The 25773-nt window shown below is 53.7% G+C and overlaps 1 protein-coding gene across 7 annotated transcripts in view; it reads left to right on the top strand.

Annotated features, from left to right (window-relative positions):
* Window positions 1–25773, top strand: part of MYH14 (myosin heavy chain 14) — a 124860-nt gene that overhangs the window by 82540 nt on the left and 16547 nt on the right. For all 7 annotated transcript variants that reach the window (XM_080643665.1, XM_080643670.1, XM_080643667.1 and 4 more), the window contains 15 exons: window positions 1112–1233; window positions 4121–4190; window positions 4330–4490; window positions 5437–5545; window positions 8668–8799; window positions 9601–9807; window positions 12701–12838; window positions 15353–15476; window positions 16065–16236; window positions 18568–18780; window positions 19324–19468; window positions 20522–20728; window positions 22580–22684; window positions 22779–22931; window positions 24122–24370. In XM_080643665.1, coding sequence (XP_080499791.1) covers window positions 1112–1233; window positions 4121–4190; window positions 4330–4490; window positions 5437–5545; window positions 8668–8799; window positions 9601–9807; window positions 12701–12838; window positions 15353–15476; window positions 16065–16236; window positions 18568–18780; window positions 19324–19468; window positions 20522–20728; window positions 22580–22684; window positions 22779–22931; window positions 24122–24370 — 2307 coding nt within the window. The remainder of the gene's footprint in view (window positions 1–1111; window positions 1234–4120; window positions 4191–4329; window positions 4491–5436; window positions 5546–8667; window positions 8800–9600; window positions 9808–12700; window positions 12839–15352; window positions 15477–16064; window positions 16237–18567; window positions 18781–19323; window positions 19469–20521; window positions 20729–22579; window positions 22685–22778; window positions 22932–24121; window positions 24371–25773) is intronic.

Genomic DNA, 25773 nt, shown 5'->3' with positions numbered 1-25773 from the left:
TGTTCTGCTCGGTGAATTCCGGGAAGGCTCCCTGGAGGAGGTGACAACTGAGCTCTGAAGGATAAGTGGTATTCTGAGCAGAGACTAGCTTGTGCAAAGGTCCAGTGGTAGGTCAGAGCATGGAAGGTACAGGGATGGAAAGGTGGCCATTGGGGCTGGGGATGACATGTAGGTTTGGGGAGTTCATCTCTGGCCTCCCAGGGCACTGAACATTTTTGTTGTTGTTGGGAAAATCAAAGAGCAGGCGCAGAGAAAAGGGAAAACGCGGCCACAAAGTTGGGTGCTTCAGGCTTACATTGTCCTTTCTCAGGTCTGCTGATACCGTATTTCATCAAATCTAAGATGCATTTATTCCTGACACTTTAGCATCTCTGAAGTTGGGATGTGGCTATTAATAGCTTGTCAGAGTGTTGTGTGGGTTTTTGTTTTTCATTTTTTATTGTTGCTTGTCAGAGTTTAACTGACGGGTTTTGCTTTCTTGGTGGAATATAAAATAACAGCGTGTCTTACTGTTGGTGGTGGCTTATATTTGATGAAATGTAACATAGACAGCCATTTCTTCAAGAAGCCCTGGTGCTTTTTAGTGGAGAATGGTGCTTAGAGTCGAAGATCTGGGTGCCAAGTGTGCTCAATGGTGTTAGGGTGTCACTCCCAGGACACGCCGGCCGGGCAATGTACTGTTTAGATTTTTACCATTTTTACCAAAAATAATGATTTATGAGCTTTGTTCACACAGCACCTTGGCTGACTATCCTATGTGCTAATTCAGCCCTCCCTACTCTTCCTCCCTCCTCTTTTGTTCTACTTAATACTTGTTATTTGTTTATTTCATTTACTAGGGATTTCTCCACCACATTTACTGCCAGGCTCTCCCACTGGACTGTGAGCTCCCACAGGGCAGGGATTTCCGCCTGGCACGTAGGAGGTGCTCAATAAATTATAGATCAAACTACAGGGAATTGCCAACCATTGGTGACCAGCCAAACCGGCCATTCCACGTGGTTTCCCCTGAAGGCTGTCGGCCAATGAATGGCGCCCCCGTGCGCCGTCCATAGAGTGGCGCCCCCGTGCGGCCGCTGCTGATCCTGCATGTCCACCTTGCTCTCCACAGGCCGGGAAGCTGGAGCCTCGGCTGGTGCTGGACCAGCTGCGCTGTAACGGCGTCCTGGAGGGCATCCGCATCTGTCGCCAAGGCTTCCCCAACCGCATCCTCTTCCAGGAGTTCCGGCAGCGGTGAGCGGAGTGAGGGGTGGGGTGAGGAGGGCTCGGGTCTGGAAGCCACCATCCCTGCATCCAAAACCTCCTGCTGCTGCTGCTGCTGCTGCTGCTTCTTCTTCTTCTTCTTCTTCTTCTTCTTCTTCTTCTTCTTCTTAATATTATTATTATGTATACTGATTTCAGAGAGGAAGGGAGAGTGAGAGAGAGATGGAAACATCAATGATGAGAAAGGATCATTGATTGGCTGCCTCCTGCATGCCCCCTACTGGGCATCGAGCCCACAACCCGGGCATGTGCCCTTGACCAGAATGGAACCCAGGACCCTTCAGTCCACAGGAGGTGCTCTATCCACTGAGCCCACTGGTACTTCTGAGCCTGGACTCCGGGGAAGTTCTGCAGGTTTGCTGAGCTTCAGTCTTCTCCTCTGTGGTATGGGCAAGCAGTACCCACTCAGTGTGCTCCCGGAGAGAAAGGGCATAGAGCGTTACATTGCAATCAGTGTGTTGTAGTTGGCATTTCTTTATTTTTGCTTGTTGTTTTGTTTTGTTAATCCTCACCCGAGGATATTTTTCCATTGATCTTTTAGAGAGAGTGGAAGAGAGATGGAAAGACAGAAATATCAGTGTGAGCGAAACACATTGATTGGTTGCCTCCTGCACACGCCCTCACCAGAACCCGGGCCAGGGAGGATCCTGCAACCGAGGTACATGCCCTTGACCGGAATCAAACCCGGGACCCTTCAGTCTGCCGGCTGATTCTCTATCTGCTGAGCCAAATAGGCCCTAGCTGCTAGGGCTATTTTTTTATTTTTTAAATATATTTTTATTGATTTCAGAGAAGAAGGGAGAGGGAGAGAGATAGAAACATCAATGATGAAAAGAATCATTGATCAGCTGCCTCCTGCATACCCCACCCTGGGGATCGAGCCCACAACCCGGGCATGTGCCCCGACCAGGAATGGAAGTGTGACCTCCTGGTTCATAGGATGATGCTCAACCACCGAGCCACGCCAGCCGGGCTGCTTCAGTTTTTAAATTTAAATTTCAGGCGGGGTTAGAGAGCAACCAAAGGACTTGTATGCATGCATATTAGCATAATCAATGGACACAGACACTGGGGCGGTGGGGGCTTGCCTGGGGTGGGAATGGCTGGCGGGGGGGGCGGGGGGGCGGGGTCAATTGGGGTAAAAGAAGACATATGTAAAACTTTAGACAATAAAAAAAAAATTAAATTTCAGTTAGTGAAAATTAAATACAGTTAGTCTTGGGTCAAAATGGCGAGCCAGCATCAAACCGGTGGTGACTGGAGGGGCCTGGAAAATGGTATTACAATGCTGCAGGATTCCATAAACCGAGGGTAATGAGTGAGATACAGTACACGTGTATGAGGGTGTAAAACAAGCCATAAGCAGGCTTCCTGAGAACCTGTGTGACAACAGGGCGTTTTGTATTAAGCGAGCACTGGGCCTGCCCACAGGCGGCAGATCTGCCTCAAGAGCAGTGGACAGGATCTGAGGAGGGTACATCCTGCCTCGCAGCGTACCTGAAAGAGGTGATTCAGGAAAGGAAAGAAGGAGGAGAATGAGCAAAGAAGTAGCCATGCAATCGAAATCTGTGGTTGCATCTGTCGTCAGAATTTTAATTATGTTGGTTAAACCTGAAACGTACAATTTAGAACCATCTGGTTTTTTCAATATATTACTTTAAATAAATGTCTATTATAACAAAACAAAAAAAGGAAGTTAAATGCAGTTAAACATCTAGTTCAGTTGGCCCTGGGCGGTGGCTCAGCTGGTTGGAGCATCGTCCCGTACACCAAAAGGTTGTGGGTTCGATTCCCGCCAGGGCACATGCCTAGGCACACACATACAAGTTTCTCAATCACCACCCATAAAATAATGTATATAGTTATTTTTAAAGGATTCTTTTTTAAAAATATGTTTTTAAAATTGATTTTAGAGAGAGAGGAAGGGAGAGGGAGAGAGAAACATCGATGGGCTGCCTCCTGCACTCCTCCCATCAGGAATCAAGCCCACAACCCGGGCATGTGCCCTGACCGGGATTCGAACCAGCGACCTCTCAGTGCACAGGATGGCACTCAATCAACTGAGCCACACCGGCCAGGACAAAATAATGTACATTGTATATGGCATGTACATGTGTACATACTTGTATACATATTGTATATATAATATACATCATTTTATAGGAAATGCTGAGGTCACGGCAGGGGAAAGGCACTGAGAACAGACACGCATGTTTATAAAATGTATTTTTAAAATTCAGAGTTCCACTCAGAAATTTGAAAGAAATGGCTGTAAAGCACTTAGCCCAGGGCCTGACACATAAGAAGTTTAAAAACATCAGCGGTGCCTGGCCAGCGTGGCTCAGTGGTTGAGCATTGACCTATGCACGAGGAGGTCACTGTTCGATTCACAGTCAGGGCACATGCCCGGGTTCCAGGCTCGATCCCCAGTGGGGGGTGCAGGAGGCAGTCGATCAATGGTTCTCTCTCATCATTGATGTTTCTATCTCTCTCTCCCTCTCCCATCCTCTCTGAAATCAATATAAACACATTTTGAAAGCATCAGCCGCTGTTTTTTGTTATTCTCATATTTCCATTCTGAGACCTGCCGCTGTTTGCGTCTCAGTGAACTCTATGGCGATGTAATAAACACTTCTAGTCCCCACGCGGCAGCTGTCCAAGGACTGGGGGCTTTTATTGTCGCTGCCACCGGCGGCATTAACGCTCAGCCCAGTGTGTGGCTGAGATCGAACGTCCATTTTTCTTTCTGTTCTCGTTGTCATTGGTTATTGCTCTTTGTCGCTCTGAGCCCAGGGCCCGCCATGGTGACAGTTGCTGTAGCTTCATCTTCCCCTCCACCCCCCCACCATCCCTGCAGGTATGAGATCCTGACGCCCAATGCCATCCCCAAGGGCTTTATGGATGGGAAGCAGGCCTGTGAGAAGATGGTGAGTGAGGGAAGATGTGGGGCTGGGCGGGGGGGGGGGGGGGGGGGGGCGGTTCGTGCACACAGTCTGGGGGGTGGGGGGTGGAGCCAGGACCTCCCCTGTCATTGCATCTTCTCCGTATCACCCCCACCCCCCACAGATCCAAGCCCTAGAACTGGACCCCAACCTCTACCGCGTGGGACAGAGTAAGATCTTCTTCCGGGCGGGGGTCCTGGCGCAGCTGGAGGAGGAGCGGGACCTGAAGGTCACGGACATCATTGTGTCCTTCCAGGCGGCTGCCCGGGGATACCTGGCTCGCAGGTGGGGCACCACGCTGTCTTCCGCGGTCCCATTGGCTGAGGCTGGCAGGGAGGGGTTGACCAGATGGCCCCAGGTGTCAGGCCTCGGAGATGGGAGGGGGTCTGAGAGACCGAGGGAGGGGGCCACCAGGTCCTACAGCCCCTGCGGGCCAGGCCAGTGCTGAGCGATGCTGGAGACACCGAGAAGAGGTGACTCTGTCGTCGGTGACCAGGTGGCGCGGAGGTGCCCCGGGTGCAGGGTTTCAGTGCTAACACCCAGAAAGCCCCGGGAAACTAGGTCAAGGTAGTCACCCTATGGCGGTCACTCAAGGGTGAGGCACTGCAGTCTGGAGGGGCAGACAGCGCAGGCACAGGGCGCATGGCTGTGCTTTGATGGGGTCATACGAGTGCAGGGGGAGGCCCTGACCACCAGGGCACCCCAGGTCAGGCTGGATGACCGGCAGGCCGAGGGGGGTGGGAAAGGTGTTCCAGGCTCAGGAACGAGCAGGGAGTCTACAGGAGCGTCTCCTTCCCCTCAGAACTGGCCCAGAGGAAGGACCAGCAAATACAGGGCCCCCAAATCCCAGGCTGAGGGGCGGGGACCCTGTTTAGGGTGCTGGGAGCCACAGGAGGGCTGTGAGAAGGGGAGGGGGTGTAGAAAGACCCTCTGGAGGCACGTTGGGATGGACTAGAGGCCGGGAGGCTGGGGAGGAGGCTGGGTGAGGGTCCCAGTGGGTGAAGGTGAGGCTGCATTGAGGTTGGGGCTACAGGGGCAGAGGAGGGGGCAGGGCCGAGAGGGTCAAGGGCAGGAGGACTGATGAACTGTACACGACAAGAGTTGCCAATAACAGAATGGTGCTTGCACACAGTAGGCATTTAATCATGGTTGATGAGTGGAAGGGAGCTCTCGGGGCCTGGAGGGGCCGAGCCCCCCTCCCATGCATCCGTCCATCCGTCTCCCCGCTCAGGGCCTTCCAGAAGCGGCAGCAGCAGCAGAGCGCGCTGCGGGTGATGCAGCGGAACTGCGCAGCTTACCTCAAGCTGCGACACTGGCAGTGGTGGCGGCTCTTCATCAAGGTGAGGAGGGCACCTGGGGAGGTGGCCTGAGCAGCAGGGAGACAGGACTTCGGGGGCAGGGCTGCTGGGCCTCAGTTTGCTGCATCTGTAAAATGGAACCAATCAGCCTGACCTTTGTTCAGCAGGATCTATGGGTAGCAAGGGACCCAAAACTCTGACTCACACCAACATGGATAAAAGGTGCAGGACAGCTTCAGGTGCAGCTGGATCCAGGGCTGGATTAGGGGGTCCAGAAGACTCCTCAGATTCCATGATTCACTGGAAGAACTCAGGGAAATTACTGCTGGTTATACTCATGCTCACCATTCATTCAGGTTAAGGATACAGATTAAAATCAGGGAAGAGGAAAGGCGCACAGGGCCGAGCTCAGGAGAGACAGGTGCCAGCTTCCAGGTGTCTCCCAGTGGCGGCGTACAGACAGCGCCGGACCTTCCAGAAATGATGCGTGACAACACACACGGGAAACTGCCCATTGGGCAAGCTCACCGAGCCTCAGTGTCCAGGGGTTTTTTGTTTTGTTTTGTTTTAATATATTTTTATTGATTTCAGAGAGGAAGGGAGAGGGAAGGGAGAGGCAGAGAGAAATAGAAATATCAATGATGAGAGAGAACCATTGATCCGCTGCCTCCTGCACGCCCCCCACTGGGGATTGAGCCTGCAACCCAGGCATGTGCCCTTGACCGGGAATCGAACTGTGACCTCCTGGTTCATAGGCCAGTGCTCAACCACTGAGCCACGCCGGCCGGGCAGTGTCCGGGGTTTTGATTGTGGTCATTCACATAGGCATGGCTGACCGCCCACGTAATTGACCTTTGTGACAGTCTCCAGCCCTTGCAGAGGTCAAGTTGATACCACGTGGCCCCAAACCCCCAGATAAACCAAGTCAGGTATCAGACCGATACTCTAAGGCCGTGGTCGGCAAACTGCGGCTCGCGAGCCACATGTGGCTCTTTGGCCCCTTGAGTGTGGCTCTTCCACAAAATACCATGGCCTGGGCGAGTCTATTTTGAAGAAGTGGCATTAGAAGAAGTTTAAGTTTAAAAATTGTGGCTCTCAAAAGAAATTTCAATCGTTGTACTGTTGATATTTGGCTCTGTTGACTAATGAGTTTGCCGACAACTGCCCTAGGGCTTAGAGGTTTACTCGAGGAGCCGGGCGAGGGCCAGTCCTTCCTTTGGGATGAGGGGGTTTGGACACCCCAGGCCTGCTGAGTGACCCCTTACTGCACAGACAGGGCCCACACAATGGTGTCAGTTACCAGCCTTCTGTCTCCCGCCTGACTGTCCTCCATGATGGTCACATGCAGACTTACCCGCAAGGGAGCACCCCCCCTGCCTGCCCCACTGAGACTGGCCCCCAGCGAGCCGGCGTGGGCTTGTCTTATCTCAGAGCTCAGAGTCTGGGTTCATTCCCACGGGCCTGGCGGCAGTCATGTGACCATCCAGACCACTCACCTCACATCAGATGAGCCAGGCCTACTGCCCGTGCCCACCCAAAGCAGAGGGACAGAGCCAGGCCATCCGGTCCCCTGTGAGCTTGGATCAGGCTGTTCCCCCAAAGGGGAATGGAGCGGAGGCAGGAGGGTGGAGATTTGGAGGAGAAAACGCAGCTCTTCAGTGTAACTCTCGATAGGACGTTTGAGCTGTCAGCCTACATGCCCTCAGCCAGTGTTAACTGAGCACCTACTGTGCGCCAGTAACGTTTTAGGGGACCGTGATAAAATGGTGAATAAAAATGGACAAAGCCCTGCCCTGTGGAGTCCATAGTTCAGGGCAGGGGTTGGCAAACGCACAAGCAAGACGCCTGGGTTTTTTTTTTTTGGGTTTTTTTGTTTTGTTTTGTTTTTTTTTAAATATATTTTATTGATTTTTTACAGAGAGGAAGAGAGAGGGATAGAGAGTTAGAAACATTGATGAGAGAGAGACATCGATCAGCTGCCTCCTGCACGCCCCCCACTGGGGATGTGCTCGCAACCCAGGTACATGCCCTTGACCGGAATCGAACCTGGGACCCTTCAGTCCGCAGGCCGACGCTCTATCCACTGAGCCAAACCGGTTAGGGCAAGACGCCTGTTTTTGTAAGTGCCTGCTGGATAGTGTGCTGTCTGGGGCTGCTCTTCTGTTACAGCAGCAGAGTGGAGTCGTTAAAGCGGAGACAGAGTGGCCTGCAGAGCCTCAGATATTTCCCTAGCTGGCCCTTTATTTATTTTTATATGTTTTTAATGATTTTTTTTTTTTTTTTTTTTTTAGAGAGAAAGCGAGGAAAAGGGATAGAGAGAGAGAAACATTGATGAGCCAAAACCGGTTTGGCTCAGTGGATAGAGCGTCGGCCTGCGGACTGAAAGGTTCCAGGTTCGATTCCGGTCAAGGGCATGTACCTTGGTTGCGGGCACATCCCCAGTGGGAGGTGTGCAGGAGGCAGCTGATCGATGTTTCTCTCCCATCGATGTTTCTGGCTCTCTATCCCTCTCCCTTCCTCTCTGTAAAAAATCAATAAAATATATTTTTAAAAAAAGAAAAAGTGCCTACCCTAGGACGGGGGCTAGGGGTAGGCTTGACAGGCGTCAGTGCGTGAATCCCACAAATAAATAGAAAGCAATAGCTGTGGTAAACGCTATGGAAAAGAAAATAATGGACTAGAAAAGACTCGAACAGAGAAGAACCAAGAACAGCTAAGAACCGAGTCGAAGGCGATAGAACAGAAATGGTCAGAGCGTGTCCCATTGGCAAGGGGAGGGCGGTTTGTGAAACGTCATTTTGGTGATGGGTGCGTGTGGCACCTGTCGCCTAATCGCACCATGTAAGGTGCATTTCTCCCCATGGCCCCGGGGCTGAGGACTCGAGAAACGCCTGCTACTGGGTACCAGTGTCGCCTGTGTACAAAGGGTTCCTGAGCAAAGAGGAAACAGACGGGGCTGCCCGCCCTGTTCCCGTACCCAGAACCCCGTGCAGTGGGGCTGCTACGTCCCCCACTGTATATATGATGGGACGCTGCCAGGTCGCCCGCGGCCGGTGGAGGAGCTGGCCTTGCAGCCCAGGAGTCCCGCCCTATTCAGAGCGTGAGCTCTTGGCTCCTGGGCCAAGCGGCCTCCCAGCTACTCCGCCACCTTGACCTCCCCGTAGGTGAAGCCGCTGCTGCAGGTGACCCGGCAGGACGAGGTGCTGCAGGCGCGGGCGCAGGAGCTGCAGAAGGTGCAGGAGCTCCAGCAGCAGAGCGCCCGCGAGGTGGGCGAGCTCCAGAGCCGGCTGGCACAGGTGAGGGGGCGGGGCTGTGGGCGGGGCGGGCTGTGGGTGGAGCCAGGTCACAAAGGGGCGGGGCTTGTGGCTGAGTGGGATGTGTGGCAGCAGGGCTGTGGGGCAGGATGGGTCAGAGCCAAGGTGTATTGGGGCCGAATAGAGGTTGAGAAACTGTGGTGTGGTTTGAGCCATGCTGTGCAGGATCCTGGGGTGTCGCCAGGGTATTGGGTGGGGGGCTGGTTCCTGCAGGGCTAAGATGCTCAGGGGGCGGGACTCCAGGACGGGGCCGGGCAGGGCCGGGGATCAGCCATGTAGCAGGGTTCTGGTAGCAGGCGGTGGACTTCTCCTTCCCTCCAGTATTTCTGGTATCTTAACATAATGCTGAAGCAAACCTCTGGGGCATTTGTCCGTTTGCTTTTCCTGCATTACTTCCCTTGGCTAAGTTGCTGGGCGTAGGAGTATTAAATGAAATGTGAGATGGTAGAAAGGCTTTCCTGGGGCTGTCTCGAGGGTGGACTGGAGGCGGGGAGGCTGGGGAAGAGGCTTGGGGGAGGGGGGATGTCCATTGGGAGAGGATGAAGCCTGAGTGTGTTGGGGCTACAGGGACAGAGAGGAGGGCCAAAGCAAAGGGAGTCAGGGGGCAGGAGGGACAGGGCTGGGGACCCATGGGGTCATCCTGAGATGAGGACCTGGGGGAGGAATGGGATTGGGGGCTGTACCTCAAAGAACAAATCAAGGGACAGGAGGGACCTGGTGTTCCACTGAGGGCCATCCTGGAGGCGCTGCCTGCTGACCTCTGACCTCTCACCCCACCCCCAGCTGGAAGAAGAGCGCACCCGCCTGGCAGAGCAGCTTCGAGCAGAGGCAGAGCTGTGCGCTGAGGCCGAGGAGACCCGGGGGCGGCTGGCAACCCGCAAGCAGGAGCTGGAGCTGGTGGTGTCGGAGCTGGAGGCCCGCGTGGGGGAGGAGGAGGAGTGCAGCCGCCAGCTGCAGCATGAGAAGAAGAGGCTGCAGCAACACATACAGGTCTGGTCCCCACGTCCCCACAAGCCCCCTCCCCCTCCTCCTCCCCCCTCTGTCTGTCCACTCTGCCTCCCTTTGCTTCTGCAAACAGTGTCTCTTTTGGCCATAAATTTGCAGAAAAAAACTCAAAGTGGATCAAGCAGAAAGAACTCTCTTTTGGTTTAAATATTGGGAGACTCCAGAAGGGATAAGCTTCAGGCATGGCTGGATCCAGGTGCTGAAGTCGGATCCTCAGTACACAGCCTCTGTCCCTCTGGCTCCATGGGTCCCCGTGCCACTGCATTCGCAGGCAGACGCCCTCCGGTGGTTGGCCTGCAAAGCCCAGCGTGTATTTTACATTTAGGCACATCTGCATTCAGATGCCAAGTTGCCATGGGCGACATACTTCATCTGCATTCATACCACATATTTCTTCAGTTGAAAAAGTCGATTTACACACCCAAGTTGTTCCAAACACACTTAAAAGTTTTCCAGGGGCCCTGACTGGTTTGGCTCAGTGGATAGAGCGTCGGCCTGCGGACTGAGAGGTCCCGGGTTCGATTCCGGTCAAGGGCATGTACCTTGGTTGCGGGCATATCCCCAGTAGGGGGTGTGCAGGAGGCAGCTGGTTGATGTTTCTCTCTCATCGATGTTTCTAACTCTCTATCCCTCTCCCTTCCTCTCTGTAAAAAATCAATAAAATATATTAAAAAAAAAAAAAAAAGTTTTCCAGGGATTGACTGGTTGTCCGACTTTAAATTTAAAATAAATACAATGAAATGAAAAGGGAGATTCAGTTGCTCGTTCACACTGGCCATGCTAAGAGCTCGGGAGTGGGTTTATTTTTAAAATATATTTTTATTGATTTTTTTTTTTTATCGATTTTAGAAGGGAGAGGGAGAATCATTGATTAGCTGCCTCCTGCATGGCCCCCACTGGGAATCATGCTCACAGCCCGGGCATGGTGACATCCTGGTCTTTGGTCGACGCTCAACCACTGAGCCACGAGGGTCGGGCAAACTCTGGAGTGTGTTTTGTTTTTTTTTTAAATATATTTTTATTGATTTCAGAGAGGAAGGGAGAGGGAGAGAGAGAAACATCAGTGATGAGAGAGAATCATTGATCGGCTGCCTCCTGCACACCCCCTACTTGGGAGTGAGCCCGCAACCCAGGCATGTGCCCTTGACCGGAATCAAACCCGGGACCCTTCAGTCCGCAGACCAACGCTCTCTCCTCTGAGCCAAACCCATTAGGGCTGGAGTGTTTGCATTGCCTCCTCTTTACCTGGTTGGTGAGGGTGGGATCCTGCCCTTTGGTTACGGAGATGGCCTACCCTCTCCTACCCGGTGAGGCAGACAGCAGTTTATTAGTGGAGAATACTCACAGCTGAGCGAGCAGAGGCCACGCCACAGAGAGCCGCGTGGGGGCGCACTGGGAAGAGTGAATGAGCCGTGGCTGTGGGAGGCAGGCTTTGTACCAACAAGAGGGCGAGGTGGCCCGGTTCCTGCAGGAAGCAGCGATTGGTTTGTTTGACTAATTCCAACTGGCAGGCGCCTGAGATCCAGTCTGCGGGGATCAGCAGGCCTGTGCCTGGCCCCTGTGATACGGAAGGTTACCTGCTAGGGGCCCTGATCGCAGGAGCAGAGCGGCAGGAGGTTGGGCCACTGTAGGTCCCCCCAATTTTACCAGATGTCAAGGCAGCTCATAATATTGCATCGTAGTTTCTGATTTTACACCAAAGTCTCCACGTGTGCTGGTCACCACCGTAGGGGACATGATATGTTTATTTATTATTTATTGATCAAAATCTTCTCGCTCTAACCGGTTTGGCTCAGTGGATAGAGCGTCAGCCTGCGGACTGAAGGGTCCCAGGGTGGATTCCTGTCAAGGGCATGTACCTTGGTTGCGGGCACATCCCCAGTAGGAGGTGTGCAGGAGGCAGCCGATCGATATTTCTCTCCCATCGATGTTTCTAACTCTATCCCTCCCACTTCCTCTCTGTAAAAAATCAATAAAATATATATTTTTAAAAAATCTTCTCACATACAAGAATGCAGTTTCCACAAGGACGAAGATGTTTTTTGTTTTGTTTTTTGTTAATCCTCACCCGAGGGTAATTTTCTCACTGATTTTTAGAGAGAGTGGAAGGGAGGAGGAGAGACACAGAGAAACATTTATGTGAGAGAGACACATCGATTGATTGCCTCCAGCACATGCCCCTACCTGGGGTCTTGGGAATGAATCCACAACCCAGGTACCCACTCTTGTCTGGGAATCGAACCCGTGACCCTCTGGTACATGGGCTGATGATCTACCACTGAGCAACACTGGCCAGGGCCAATTTTTTTTATTATTCAATTGAAAAGTTTTTCTTTATTTAGCTACGTATAATAAATTTTTACTCCTGGACCTTGAGAGAATGTTTGGGATTGTACAGAAGTAAGGAACAGCCAGGGAAGGATAGGAAGTTTTTAGGTGAGAGACCAAGATTTAGAACAGAGACTTCTTTCTTCAGGGCCAAATATTTTTTTAGAGAGAGTAAAGGCGAGAGCAAGAGCGATAGAGGGACATCAGTCAGTTGCCTTCTGTACCCACCTCAACCGGGAATCGAACCCACAACCTTTTGGTGCACGGGATGATGCTCCAACCAACTGAGCCACCCGGCCAGGGCAAGGACAAAGACTTTCATCTGTCCTCGGTGCCTAGAACAGTGCCTGGCACACACTAGGCACTCGGTAAATGCTTGTGGAGCTGCTGAAGGAAACAGACCAGGAAGGGTTTTATCCTTCCCAGCCTCATGCAGAGTGTGGACCTGTCTGAGCCACCAGCCCGGGGGTCCATGGACCATCCCCTCGCCGTCCTCCCCATCACACCAGCCCCCAGCCCCTGGGTCCTCACCGCCCTCCTCCCACCCCAGGAGCTGGAGACCCACCTGGAGGCTGAGGAGGGGGCCCGACAGAAGCTGCAGCTGGAGAAGGTGACGACGGAGGCAAAGCTGAAGAAATTTGAGGAAGATCTGCTGCTCCTGGAGGACCAGAACACCAAGCTGAGCAAGGTGGGTGGCCTGGAGCCCCCCACGGGGTGGGGGTGGGGGGGCGGGTGGCACCTGGGCCCCTCTCTGCCTCTGCCTCCAGGGTCTTGGTCACTCTCCGTCTGGGCTGTGTTTCCCTTGAGCCCTTTCTCTCTCCTCGTCTCCCTTTGTCACACGGTCACCCAAGCAGCCATGACTGAGCAACGGCCATGTGTCATCACCTGTCACTGTATCACAAGGCACCCCAAAGCTGCGTGGCTGAAAACAACACCGTTGCATTGCGTCCCATCGTCCTGGGGGTCGGCTGCGCAGGGCCCACCTGTCCGCCTGTGGCCCTCGCAGGCGGTCACCGTCCCAGGGTGGCCGGGCTGGCTGTCTGGTGTCTCCGTGCTCCTGTGTGGCCTCTGTCCCCCCAGCAGAGCCTGAGTGTCTGACACAGCAGCTCGGGCTCCAGGAGAGGGAAGCAGAAGCAGTGGCCTGCCTTCCAGTGAATTCTATCGCTCAGGTGTGGGCAGATGTTTCCAGATCATGAACATCTGTGGGCCATTCCGCTTCTGCCACAACCACTCAATTATTTATTTTTTAAAAATATATTTTTATTGATTTCAGAGAGAAGGGAGAAGGAGAGAGAGAGAGAGAGAAATATCAGTGAGAGAGAGAGAGAGAAATATCAATGAGAGAGAATCACTGATCGGCTGCCTCCTGCACGCCCCACACTGGGGACCACGCCTGCAGGGCATGTGCCCTGACTGGGAATCGAACGCCCTGAGCCATGCCAGCCCAGCCAATTCTTTTTTATTTTATTTTAAAACTAGAGGCCCGATGCACGAAGATTCGTGCAAGAATAGGCCTTCCTTCCCTTGGCTGCCAGCACCGCCTTCGCTTTGGCCAGATATGTCAATTTGCATATTCTCTCCTTACTGGCTGTGGGTGCTGCCATCTTTGTCGTGAGTTATGGTCAATTTGCATATTTCCTCCTTATTGGCTGTGGGTGCTGCCATCTTTATTGCGGAGTTATGGTCAATTTGCATATTCCATCTTTATTAGATAGGATTTGTTGATTTGAGAGAGAGACATCGATTTGTTGTGCTACTTATTTATGCATCCACTGGTTGATTCCTGTATGTGCCCCAACTGGGGATCAAACCCGCCACCTTGGCATATCAGGACGACACTGTAACCAACTGAGTTACCTGGCCGGGGCACAGTCACTTAATTCCATTATTGTAGCGAGAGAGCAGCCACAGACCATCCATCATCGCATGGGGGTGGCTATGTCCCAGTGAAACTTTAGGTCTAAAAGCAGGCGCTGAGCTACATTTGGCCTGCACACTGGTTTGCAGACCTGTGAGCTTAAAGCAGCCACAGATTCAAGAGGTGGGGCATTAGACTCCATCCCCGATGGGCACACGGGGGAGAATCTGCCGCTGTCTTTAACCAGCCACAGCCAGGGCTGCGCTGGGCATGGAGATATGGCATGGAACTAACTGGAAAGCCATCGGCGCCCTCTCACGGGGAGAGGGGGCTGCGTCCCCAGAGGAAATCAATGTGATCGCACTTTGTGACTTACTAGGAATTGTAAGCTGTGTCAGAACAGAACAGAAAACCGGGAGGTGGGGGGGCCTGGTCTGTTCCTGGCCATCAGGGTGACCTCGGGCTCCCCGGAGGTTCGGTGCCCGAGCTGGGAGCTCAGTGGTGCACTGGGGCTTTCTGGAACATGCCTGTATGGATTTCGGAAACTGCTCACGGTTTGAAAAGTACTGCTCTGGCCTGTGCTTCTCAAACCCGGTGTGCCCCGGAACCCCGTGGCGAGCTTGTGGAAATAGACTCTGACCGAGCAGGTCCGGGTGGGGCGAGATTCGGCTTCTCCGGCAAGCGTCAGTTTGAGGCTGACGCTGTGGGTCCGTGATCCCTACTTTGGGCCGCAGCAAGGGTCCAGCACTCACACAGGGATGGGGCAGACGTGCAGGATGTTGGCCGCAGTGTTGTTTATAAGAGCAAGTGATTAGACCCCCAACCGGTTTTAGCTCAGTGGGTAGAGGGTCCGCCTGCAGAATGAAAGGCCCAGGTTCGATTCCTGTCAGGGGCACGGATCTTGGTTGCAGGCTCAATCCCTGGCCCTGGTGGAGGCAACCAATCACTGTGTCCCTCTCACATCGATGTTTCTCTCTGTCTCTTCCCCTCCCTCCCACTCTCTGGAAATCAGTGGAAAAGTATCCTCGGGTGAAAATTTTTTTAAAAAAGCAAATGATTAGAATCTCCCTCAGGGCCCATCAGGGGCTGGTGGTCAGTGAATGGTGCTGTGTTTCCAATAATGGACGTCTACACCCACCGTGTGGATTGGAGCGGAGAATAACCTTAGCAAGCATGTCAAAATCAAAGGCTAACACGGGCCAAATAAAGGAGGCATGTGGCCCGCGGGCTGCGAGTTTGACATGTTTGCCTTAGAGAATGGAAGGGGGGACGGGGTTGGGGCAGGAGGGCAGGGAAGGATGGAGACAGCAGACACCTTGACGCCCCCACCTCTCACGCCCTCAGGAGCGGAGGCTGCTGGAGGAGCGGCTGGCCGAGTTCTCATCCCAGGCCGCCGAGGAGGAGGAGAAGGTCAAGAGCCTCAATAAGCTGCGACTGAAATATGAGGCGACCATTGCAGACATGGAGGGTGAGCGCCCACCCGCAGCGGGGACCTCAGGCCAGCTGCCTGTGCCGCGGGGCCTCAGTGGTTATATCTGCTAAATGGGGGCAGGAAAGAAGGCTGGAGACAGGTTGGGTGTCTTCTCAGCTCTAAGTTTCTGTCCCGTTCAGTGCCATTCTCTTTGGTGTCCTGGGTCTCTCTCTCTCTCTCTCTCTCCCTCTCTCTCTCTCTCTCTCTCTCTCTCTGACGGTCCCACCCACTGTTTCAGACATTTTTTTTGTCTCTGTCCCTTGCTATGCACTCAGAATCAGAAGCCAAAGGGATCAAGTGCAGGAGGTGGCTGGGGAGACGGGGGAGAGGGCAGAGCAGAGAGAAGCAGTGAGCAGGAGCAGGGACTGTCCTTGCTGGGGGGGTGGGGGGAGGACAGAGTCTGGGGCCTGGCTCAGGGTCTGGGGCGCTCCCCGAGAGGGGGAAGCTGGAAAGAGGAGGCACAGAGGAAAGTGCTGAGCTGAGCCTCACACCCGACAAGTGAGGGCGGGACGGTGGGTCTCCGGGGGAACTGCGGCTGTGGGTGTGGGTGTGGAGCCCTCGCACATGGTCCCCTCCCGCCCCCAGACCGCCTGCGGAAGGAGGAGAAGGGCCGCCAGGAGCTGGAGAAGCTGAAGCGGCGGCTGGACGGCGAGAGCTCGGAGCTGCAGGAGCAGATGGTGGAGCAGCAACAGCGGGTGGAGGAGCTGCGGGCCCAGCTGGGCCGCAAGGAGGAGGAGCTGCAGGCCGCCTTGGCCAGGTGCCGTGGGGAAGCGGGGAGAAGTGCTTGGCGGGGCACCAAGCACAAAGCACAGCCTGCCGGTGAGATCCTCCTGGTGCAGAGCCCGGCGGAGAAACACTCACCGCCAGGCCCACGCCACACCCCTCTGCGCCTCAGTGTCCCCTTGTGTAAAACGGCCCCGGGGGAGTTCCAGGCCCACCTGCTTACGGGAAAAGTGAACCGAGGCCCTAGAGCAGTGGTCGGCAAACTCATTAGTCAACAGAGCCAAATATCAACAGGACAACGACTGAAATTGCTTTTGAGAGCCACATTTTTTAAACTTAAACTTCTTCTAACGCCACTTCTTCAAAATAGACTCGCTCAGGCCGTGGTATTTTGTAGAAGAGCCACACTCAAGGGGCCAAAGAGCCGCATGTGGCTCATGAGCCGCAGTTTGCCGACCACGGCCCTGGTGTCTAGTAACTTGCATGGTTCTGGGTCAGAATAGAGGCAAGAAAATGCCATTTCTTCTCCCCCTACTCACCTCCCAACCCCGAGCAGCCCAGAGTCAGTGATTTGATAAGCGGTCTGACCATCTTAGGAATCATAATCATTATGACAGCCATTCACGATTATTGAGCGCCTACTGTATGCCAGATAGGGCAGTGGGGTTTTCAGGTGCTTTTGACCCACTGTGCTTCATGCAAACTGAGACGCCTTGATTAGAGGGAAAATGTGCTGCTTAGAATCGCTGGTACACGGTGTGTGTGCGCGCGCGTGCGTGCGTGTGTGTGTGTGTGTGTGTGTGTGTGTGTGTCTGTGGTTAAGAACACACACCTGGAGTCTGACTTCTGGGTTCCATTCCTGGCCATGTGACCTTGCCCAGGTGACATTACCTCTGTGGCCTCAGTTTCTTCATCTGTCAAATGGGGGTTAGTGTAGAATTAAATAAGAAGGTGCTCATGAAACGCTTGGCACACCCTGGGCCCTCGGTAAATGCTGGGTGTGTCTGTTACCACTTTTCATTATTTTATTCCTATGGTCTTATTATTTTCTTTAATACTGAGATGAAATTGACATAACAATATTAACCATTTTAAAGTGGACAATTCAGTGGCATTTGGCACATTCACGATGTTGTGCAAACACTGCCTCTGTCTAGTTCCAGAATGTTTTCTTTTCTTTTCTTAATATATTTTTATTGATTTCTGAGAGGAAGGGAGAGGGAGAGAGAGATATTAATATCAATGATGAGAGAGAATCATTGATCGGCTGCCTCCTACAAGCCCCCCACTGGGGATCGAGCCCACAACCCAGGCATGTGCCCTTGACCGGAATCGAACCTGGGACCCTTCAGTTCGCAGGCCGACGCTCTCTCCACTGAGCCAAACCGGCTAGGACTCCAGGATGTTTTCATCACCCCCAAAAGGAGGCCCGGTGCCCACTAAGCTGTCACTCCTATTTCCCCTCCCCCAGCCCCTGGCACCACCAACCCGCTTTCTGTCCACATAGGACTTTTCTATTTTTTTTTTAATTGATTTTTAGAGAGAGAAAGGGAGAGGGAGAGAGAGACAGAGAGGGAGAAACATTGATGTGAGAGAGAAACATTGGTCAGTTGCCTCCAGTACATACCCTGACCAGGGACGGAACCCGAAACTCAGGCATGTGCCCTGACCCAGAATCGAATCGAGCCAGCCACCATTGGGTGCACAGGGCGCTGCCCAATCCACTGAGCCACACGGGCCAGAGCAGACTTTCCTGTTCTTGACAACAGGGATCGTACAGCAGGTCGCCTTTGGCACTCCCGTCGCTTTTGTTGCCATTCCCGCAGCAACCCTGGGACGTGGGTGTTCACGTCCTCTCCCAGACCAGGACCTGCCGTTCAGAGAGGCTGTCACTAGCCAGGCAGATGGTGGCCCGGCAGGGGATGCAAACCCATCTGCACAGGCCCAGTGTGCGCTGGCGCTCCATTCAGCTCCTCTATGCAAGAGGCTGTGTCCCTCAGGGCTCATGAGGTGGGTCTGTGCGGTCAGCTCTGCTACTCACTGACCGTGTGACTTAGGCAGGTGCTTTCCCTGCCCTGTGCCTCAGTTTCCTCATTTGTCATAAGCGTTGAATGAGACCATGGAGTAAAGGGCTTGCATGTGGTAGGAACTTCATAAATGTCCCTGGGATTACTATCGGCATCATTCCCATTTTACAGCCAAGTAAACTGAGGCTGAGTACTGGAGGCACATGCCCAGGGCCAGAGCTGAATTTGAACCCAAGACAGGTCACCCCAAAGTCTTCATCTGGCCTCTTCGCCCCCGGAAGTCATCCTGCCCCCTGCCTGCTCCTGTGGCTAACTCCTTGGTCCTCGTCTGCCCCCAGGGTGGAGGAGGAGGGCGGGGCCCGCGCCCAGCTGCTCAAATCCCTGCGGGAGGCGCAAGCCGGACTGTCCGAGGCCCAGGAAGACCTGGAGGCCGAGCGCTTGGCCAGGGCCAAAGCGGAGAAGCAGCGGCGGGACCTGGGCGAGGAGCTGGAGGCCCTGCGGGGCGAGCTGGAAGACACGCTGGACTCTACCAATGCCCAGCAGGAGCTCCGGTGAGGCGGGCTGCCCGTGGCTGGCACAGCCTGGGCATGTGCGGGGTGGGGGAGGGGAGAAGGACTTGGCGAGAATTCTCCATCTACACAGAGATTTAGAAATTCACCAATTGGTTATTGAGTACCAGCTCTGGCTAACCTGGGGTTAGAGATGAGTCACACCCAGGCATTGCCCCCAGGAACTTCCAGTCTGGGGAGAGGCATATTTGGGCACAGAACAGACCCAATCCAGGACAAAGCGTGCTTTAACGGAGTAGCATTGCATGATAAGCGAAGGCCCTAAGGCACATCTGTGGGAGGGAGTTCAGGAAGACTTCCCTGACAAGGGGCCTTTTGAACGGGGTTTTGAAGGATGAATAGGAGTTCACCCTTAAAGCCACATTCCTTGCACAGCATCAATGCCTAGACTCTTTAAGGAATGTAGAGTGAGTTCCCCATCCTTGGAGAGAAAGAATTAAAAAAAGCACAACTAGCTGTCAGGGGCTCCCCCAAAGTCCTTGCCTTCCTCTGTCTGAAATTCTGTCCCCTCCCCCTGCCCCAAAGGTCCAAGAGGGAACAGGAGGTGACAGAGTTGAAGAAAGCTCTGGAGGAGGAGACGCGCATTCACGAGGTGGCGGTGCAGGAGCTGAGGCAGCGCCACGGCCAGGCGCTGGGAGAGCTGGCAGAACAGCTGGAGCAGGCCCGGAGGGTGGGTTAGGGCAGGAGTGGGGGGTTGGGGGGGAGGGGGGAGGGCAGTTCGGGGGCCATGGGGAGAGAGGGCAGGATGCTGGGTTGGAGGAGGTACTGCTGGCTGGTTCTAGGCCGGCCCATCTGTCTGGGGTTCTTTCCTCATGTATTCATGTGCTCGCTTCCCCTTCCTTCAGCATTAACTGAGTGCACACTGTGTTCCAGGGATGGTACTAGGCACCAGGCAGTGAACAAACAACCAGCGCTCCCTCCCCTGCGGGGTGGTGTTCTGGCAGGAGAGGCAGAGAGCAGACAATATAAACATCCATAACAGCTGTCGGGTTACTAAGTGCAATGGGAAGGTGATGACCCGGAAAGGGGGATCAGATGCGAGGTGGGCGGTTTGTGATTTTAAATAGCACCAGGGAGGAACTGGGTGAGAAGGGGACATCTGAATTAAGAAGCTGAGGGAGGTGCCTGGCCAGGTAGCTCAGTGGTTGAGCGTCAACCTATGACCCAGGAGGTCAGGGCACATGCCCAGGTTGTGGGCTCGATCCCCAGTGTGGGACTTGCAGGAGGCAGCTGATCCATGATTCTCTCTCATCATTGATGTGTTTGTTTGTTTTTAAAATACATTTTTATTGATTTTATTGATTTCAGAGAGGAAGGGAGAGGGAGAGAAATAGAAACATCAATGATGAGAGAGAATCATGGATCAGCTGCCTCCTGCAAGTCCCACACTGGGGATCGAGCCCGCAACCTGGGCCTGTGCCCAGACCGGGAATCGAACCTGGGACCTTCTTGTTCAAAGGTCGATGCTCAACCACTGAGCCACGCCAGCTGGGCTCATCATTGATGCTTCTCTCTCTCTCTCCCTCCCCCTTCCTCTCTGAAATCAACAAAAATATATTTAAATAAATATATATTAAAACTGGGGGAGGTGAGAGTTGAGCCATCCCGGCAGCGGGGCGGGGAGTGAGTTCCAGGTAGAGGGAAGAACAGTGCAAAGTCCCTGAGGCAGGAATGTGCCGGCCTGGTTGGTGGGGGAACCATAACCCTTTGCTCTCCCTGCCAGGGCAAAGGTGTCTGGGAGAAGACCCGGCTGGCCCTGGAGACCGAGGTGTCTGAGCTACGGGCAGAGCTGAGTAACCTGCAGGCCTCACGTCAGGAGGGCGAGCAGCGGAGGCGCCGCCTGGAGTCACAGCTGCAGGAGGTGCAGGGCCGCGCCGGCGATGGGGAGCGGGCCCGCGCAGAGGCTGCCGAGAAGCTGCAGCGAGCCCAGGTGAGCGGGGCCGCGGTGGTTTCTGCTCTGTGGCCTTGAGTGAGACCTCCATTTCTCTGGGCTTCTGTTTGGTCCACATCAACCCTGTTGTCCGTCCCTTCCAACTTTCCCAGCATCGTCACGCACAGGTGGCGAGTACGTGGTGAGTCGTTGCTACGTGCCAAACATCCTGTGTGTTTCACGGCATCCTCCTGACTCCTCGTGGATGGCCGTGCTCATACTGCTCCCACTGTACATACAGGGAAACTGAGGCCCAGGGAGGTGAGGTTGATTGTCTGAAGTCATTCTGAGCTAGAACTCGAACCCAGGCCTGCCTGACTGTAGCTCTTACCCCTGCCACAGCCCCAGCCTCCACGCTTCTCCTTGGGCCTTAAATGACCCGTGGTCTGATTAGAAGATCCCACGGTGAATGCCTGGAACCATGTGAGGACAGTATCATTCTGTGACTAGGAGGCGAGCAGTGGGTTCTGGGCTTTTTAACTAAATGACCAATACCTGTTCATTACTGAGGACACCAACAGCAAAAAGAACAGAGGGAAGACTGACCTTAATTCCCCAACCACCCCCCCCCCAGGGGAAAACACCCCACCGTTACACTTCTTAATTTCCAGGTGAAAAGTGTGCATTCATTAGAGTAAAGGTTAGGCTACTATAACAAAGACACCCCAGAAATCATCAGCTTGAATAAAATACACATCTTTCCCTCTCCAGAAACAGGCTTAAGGTAGGCATTTGAGGCTGGCGGGACCCTATGCTCCATGAGGTCACTCAAGAGCCCCGTCTTGTTCCACTGTTCCCGAGGGCGTTGACCTCATCTTCAGAGTGGAATCTGGATTGTGGGTCTGTGCTCCAGCTTAGGAAGGGACAGAATTTGCATCCATCACTTGCTTGCATTTCATTGGTCATACCATAATCACATGACCATAGCTCACTGCAAGGGAGGCTGGGAAATGTAGTTTTTAGCTGACAGTCATGGGCCTCCTTAATAGCCTGTCACAGTGGGACCAAGGGAGAATGGATCTGGGGGGACCACGAGGGTCTCTCCCGAATGGGACCATGCTATGCAGCCACCAATGTGCTAAGCACTTGGCATATTGCACGAATAAAAGTGGCACCAGGCGTATAGTTTGGTGGCCGATAGCGAAAGTTCTGGGCAGCGCTCTCCAGAAGTTTCTTTAGTGTTGGGAGTTTTCTGTATTTGTGCTATCCACTTGGCTAGCGAGCACTTGAAATGTGGCCAAGTGCAAGTGAGGAACTGGATTTTTGCTTTTATGTCCTTTTCGTTTAAATGGCCACATATGGCGGCCATCTCGGACAGCACAGCTCCAGAGCCATTCTGCCTGGGCTCAAATCTCAGTTCCACCAGCTGCACCTGTGAGCTCCCAGGCACCTTTCCTTAGCTCTCTGTGCCTCAGCTTTCCTTTATGTAAACTGGGAATAATAGTGGCATCTGCCTCTGAGGGTTAGTGTATGAATCCAGTGAGCCAAAAGTTGTAAAGCCCTTAGAATAGTTCCTGGGCACATTCTGTTTATCCACTCACCAGCTGATGGACATCTGAGTTGTTTCTACCTTTCTCTATTGTGATGTGGTGACTAATGCTGCTAAGAACGTCCCTGTACATGTTTTTGCTTGGACATATGTTTTCATTTCTATTGGGTCCACACCTAGGAGCGGAATTGCTAGGCAATGTGGAAACTCTATGTTTAACCGTTTGAGGAACTGCCAGACTGTTTTCCACAGTGGCTGTGCCATTCACATTCCCACCAGCCGTGTGGTAGGGATTGGAGGTGGAGGAGCCGCTGGGGTCGGCTGGGTGGAAGCCGCCATTGGAAGGTGCCCCTTTCCCACAGGTGGAACTCGAGAATGTGTCTGGGGCACTGAGTGAGGCCGAGTCCAGAGCCATCAGGCTGAGCAAGGAGCTGAGCAGCACAGAGGCCCAGCTGCACGATGCCCAGGTGACCGCTCCCTCCACCCCCGCCCCTGCCCCTGTACCCAGCCCCTCCCACCTTTCTGCCCATACCTAACCTCCATTCTCCTCTCCATCTACAGGAGCTACTGCAGGAGGAGACCAGAACAAAGCTGGCCTTGGGGTCCCGGGTGCGAGCCTTGGAGGCTGACGTGGCCGGACTACGGGAGCAGCTGGAGGAGGAGGCGGCCGCCAGGGAGCGGGCCGGCCGTGAGCTGCAGACTGCCCAGGTCCAGGTGAGAAGTCCTTGGGGGAGACCAAGGGACACTTAGTCCCCCAACCTGCTCCTGCTGGTTCCCTGGCTCAGAGACAGCCCTGTTATCCGACCAGTCAGAGCCCAGACTTCTGGGTGCCAATCCCGCCTCTGACTGTCCCTCAGCCCCACGACCTGTCAGTGCAGAGCCCTGACGGTCTGTCTTATCGCCCACTTGCCGCCTACACAGCCCCAGCCCAGCTGAGGCCTCATCCTCTGCCCTCCGGATCCTCCTCTCAGCCTCCCTTCACACCCCCCTGGCTCCAGTCTCTCCTCCTCTGGCTCATTCTCCACACGGTCTTCCTGCCCCGAGCTAGCCCTGCCCTTCCCTTGCTCACAGCCCTGCCATGGCTCCCAGCTCCCCTGGACAAAGCGCATGCCTCTCAGCCGGGCGTCAGAGGCCCTGCGTTCTCTGGTCCTCCCCTTTGTCTTTAGCTGCATTCCTCTCTCATCTACTTCCCCGCTTCGCTTGGGAAACCTTTTCATTCTTCAGGACTCAGCATCGGCGCCCCCTGTGGTGGGAAGTCCCTGGCCACCCTCCTCTGAGCTCCCACAACCCTTCTTTCTCCCCGTTCCCACGCCAATCACCCTGGGCTGGAACACTCTCTGCCCATGAGTCCCCCACAAACTGGAGAGGACCCTGAGTTAGATCTGGTCCCCAACGTGGACCAACAGAGAGCCTGATTTATGGGAGGCCTTGAGAAATGCCTGCTGAATGAACGAGTATTGGATGCATGCCTGCAAATGTCCTCCTTCAACTGGCAAACTCCTATGTATACTTTAAGATCCATTACAAATGCCCCCTCCTCCAGGAAGTCTCCCTTAAATGTTCTAAACAGATTCTGCGCCCCTCCTGAGGACTCCCCTGGCTCCGTACCTTAGCCTCCATCACCCTGGCTGCGACACTCCGTTCTCTCCATCAGACTGGGGGTTCCTCAGGGCAGAGCTCGGGTCTGACTCACCGTCTTGGTCCCAGAGGGAATAGTTTTAATCTGGGAAAGCTGAGGGGCGTAGAACTCACAGCCTCAACCCTCCTCCAGTGCAGTGAGCCATTTCCCTCCTCAGGCCTCAGTCTCCTCATCTGGGAAATGGGACACTATCAGCTCACACCTCAGTCACAGCCATGACTGCCACCCACCCTCTCTCTCCTCTCCCCGTCCCCCCCTCCCCCAGCTTTCAGAGTGGCGGCGGCGCCAGGAGGAGGAGGCAGGGGCACTGGAGGCAGGGGAGGAGGCTCGGCGCCGGGTGGCCCGCGAGGCTGAGGCCCTGATGCAGCGCCTGACAGAAAAGACCGAGGCGGTGGAGCGGCTGGAGCGGGGCCGCCGGCGGCTGCAGCAGGAGCTGGACGATGCCACCATGGACCTGGAGCAACAGCGGCAGCTCGTGAGCACGCTGGAGAAGAAGCAGCGCAAATTCGACCAGGTGGGCCACCTCGGTACCCCGTACCCCGTTACTCTGCTGGGCCATCAGGATGCTAATCCTGCCTCCCATGGTCATTATGGGCAATGAGGAATGTGTGATGCCACAGCTCCACTGTGAACTTGGTGGGGGGGGGGGCCGTATCCTAGGGCAAGATGCTTCTTCGCTCTGAGTCTGTAAAATAAGACCCCCATCCAACCTTGCGGATGTCTCTTGTCCCAGAACACCCATTGGTAGTATCTCCTTTTCCTCCCAAACTGGTCCTGAAGGTGCACCAAAGGGTGCTGGCGAGGATTAAATGAAACAGCACATCTCACTGCTCCTGCGGGCTCTCCGTGTGCCTCGGGCAAACTGCTTTCCCCATTTCAGCCTCAGTGTGCCCATCTATGAAATGGGGACAATATTAAGCATCAGGCGATCTGAAGATGAAACAAAGATCACACCTCCCCAGAGCATTAAGATCAGCCAACCTAGAGCTTTGAATCTCAGCTCAGTCCCTTTCAGGCTGTGTGGCTGGGCAAACTGCTCCACCCTCTCTGAGCCTGTTTTTTTTGTTTGTTTTTTTTCATCTAGAAAATGGAGGCATCATTATTTTGCCTTCACTTTTGAAAGCTGTTTTCGATGGGTAGAGAATTCCAGGTAAACAGTTTGATTCTTTCAGCACTTGGGAGAGATCATTCCATGATCTCCGGCTTCCATCATCTCAAAGGAAAAGTTAGCAGACACTGAAATCCTTGTTTCCCTGAGGGTCATGTGATATGTTCTTCTAGCTGGCTTAAGTTTTTCCTCTTTATCGTTGGTATTTAGCAGTTTGACAATAGATACCTCTTCTAGGTCCTATGCATTTTCATATGTATTTTAGAATCAGTTTGTCAATTTCTGCACCACAAAAATCCTCCTGATTTGAGATTGCATTGAATCTCTAGGTCAATTTGGAAAGAACTGACATCTTAATAATATTGAGTTTTCCAGCCCAGGAACATGGTCCATTTATTTAGATCTTCTTTATTTTTTTTAAGTATATTTTTATTGATTTCAGAGAGGAAGGGGGAAGGAGAGGGATGGAAACATCAATGATGACAGAGAATCATTGATCGGCTGCTTCCTGCACGCCCCCCACTGGGGATCAAGCCTGCAACCTGGGCATGTTTCCTAACTGGGCCCCAACCGGGAATGGAACCATGACCTCCTGATTCCTAGGTCAATGCTCAACCACTGAGCCATACTAGCCGGCTTAGATCTTCGTTTTTGGGGAGTGGAGGGTGGGGGCTTAGATTTTTAACTTAGCTCAGGAATGTTTCTTAGTTTGCAGTGTATATCTTTCACATCTTTTTTCAGATTTATTTCTAAGCATTTTATATTTTTGATGCTATTTTAATGGTATTATTTTGTTTCAGTTTCTGACT

The sequence above is a fragment of the Plecotus auritus genome (genome assembly GCF_963455305.1).
Source record: "Plecotus auritus genome assembly, chromosome: 10".
In the NCBI taxonomy this organism is placed as follows: Eukaryota; Metazoa; Chordata; class Mammalia; order Chiroptera; family Vespertilionidae; genus Plecotus; species Plecotus auritus.
The sequence above is the reverse complement of the archived record's forward strand: the minus strand, read 5'-3'. Positions and strand labels throughout refer to the sequence as shown.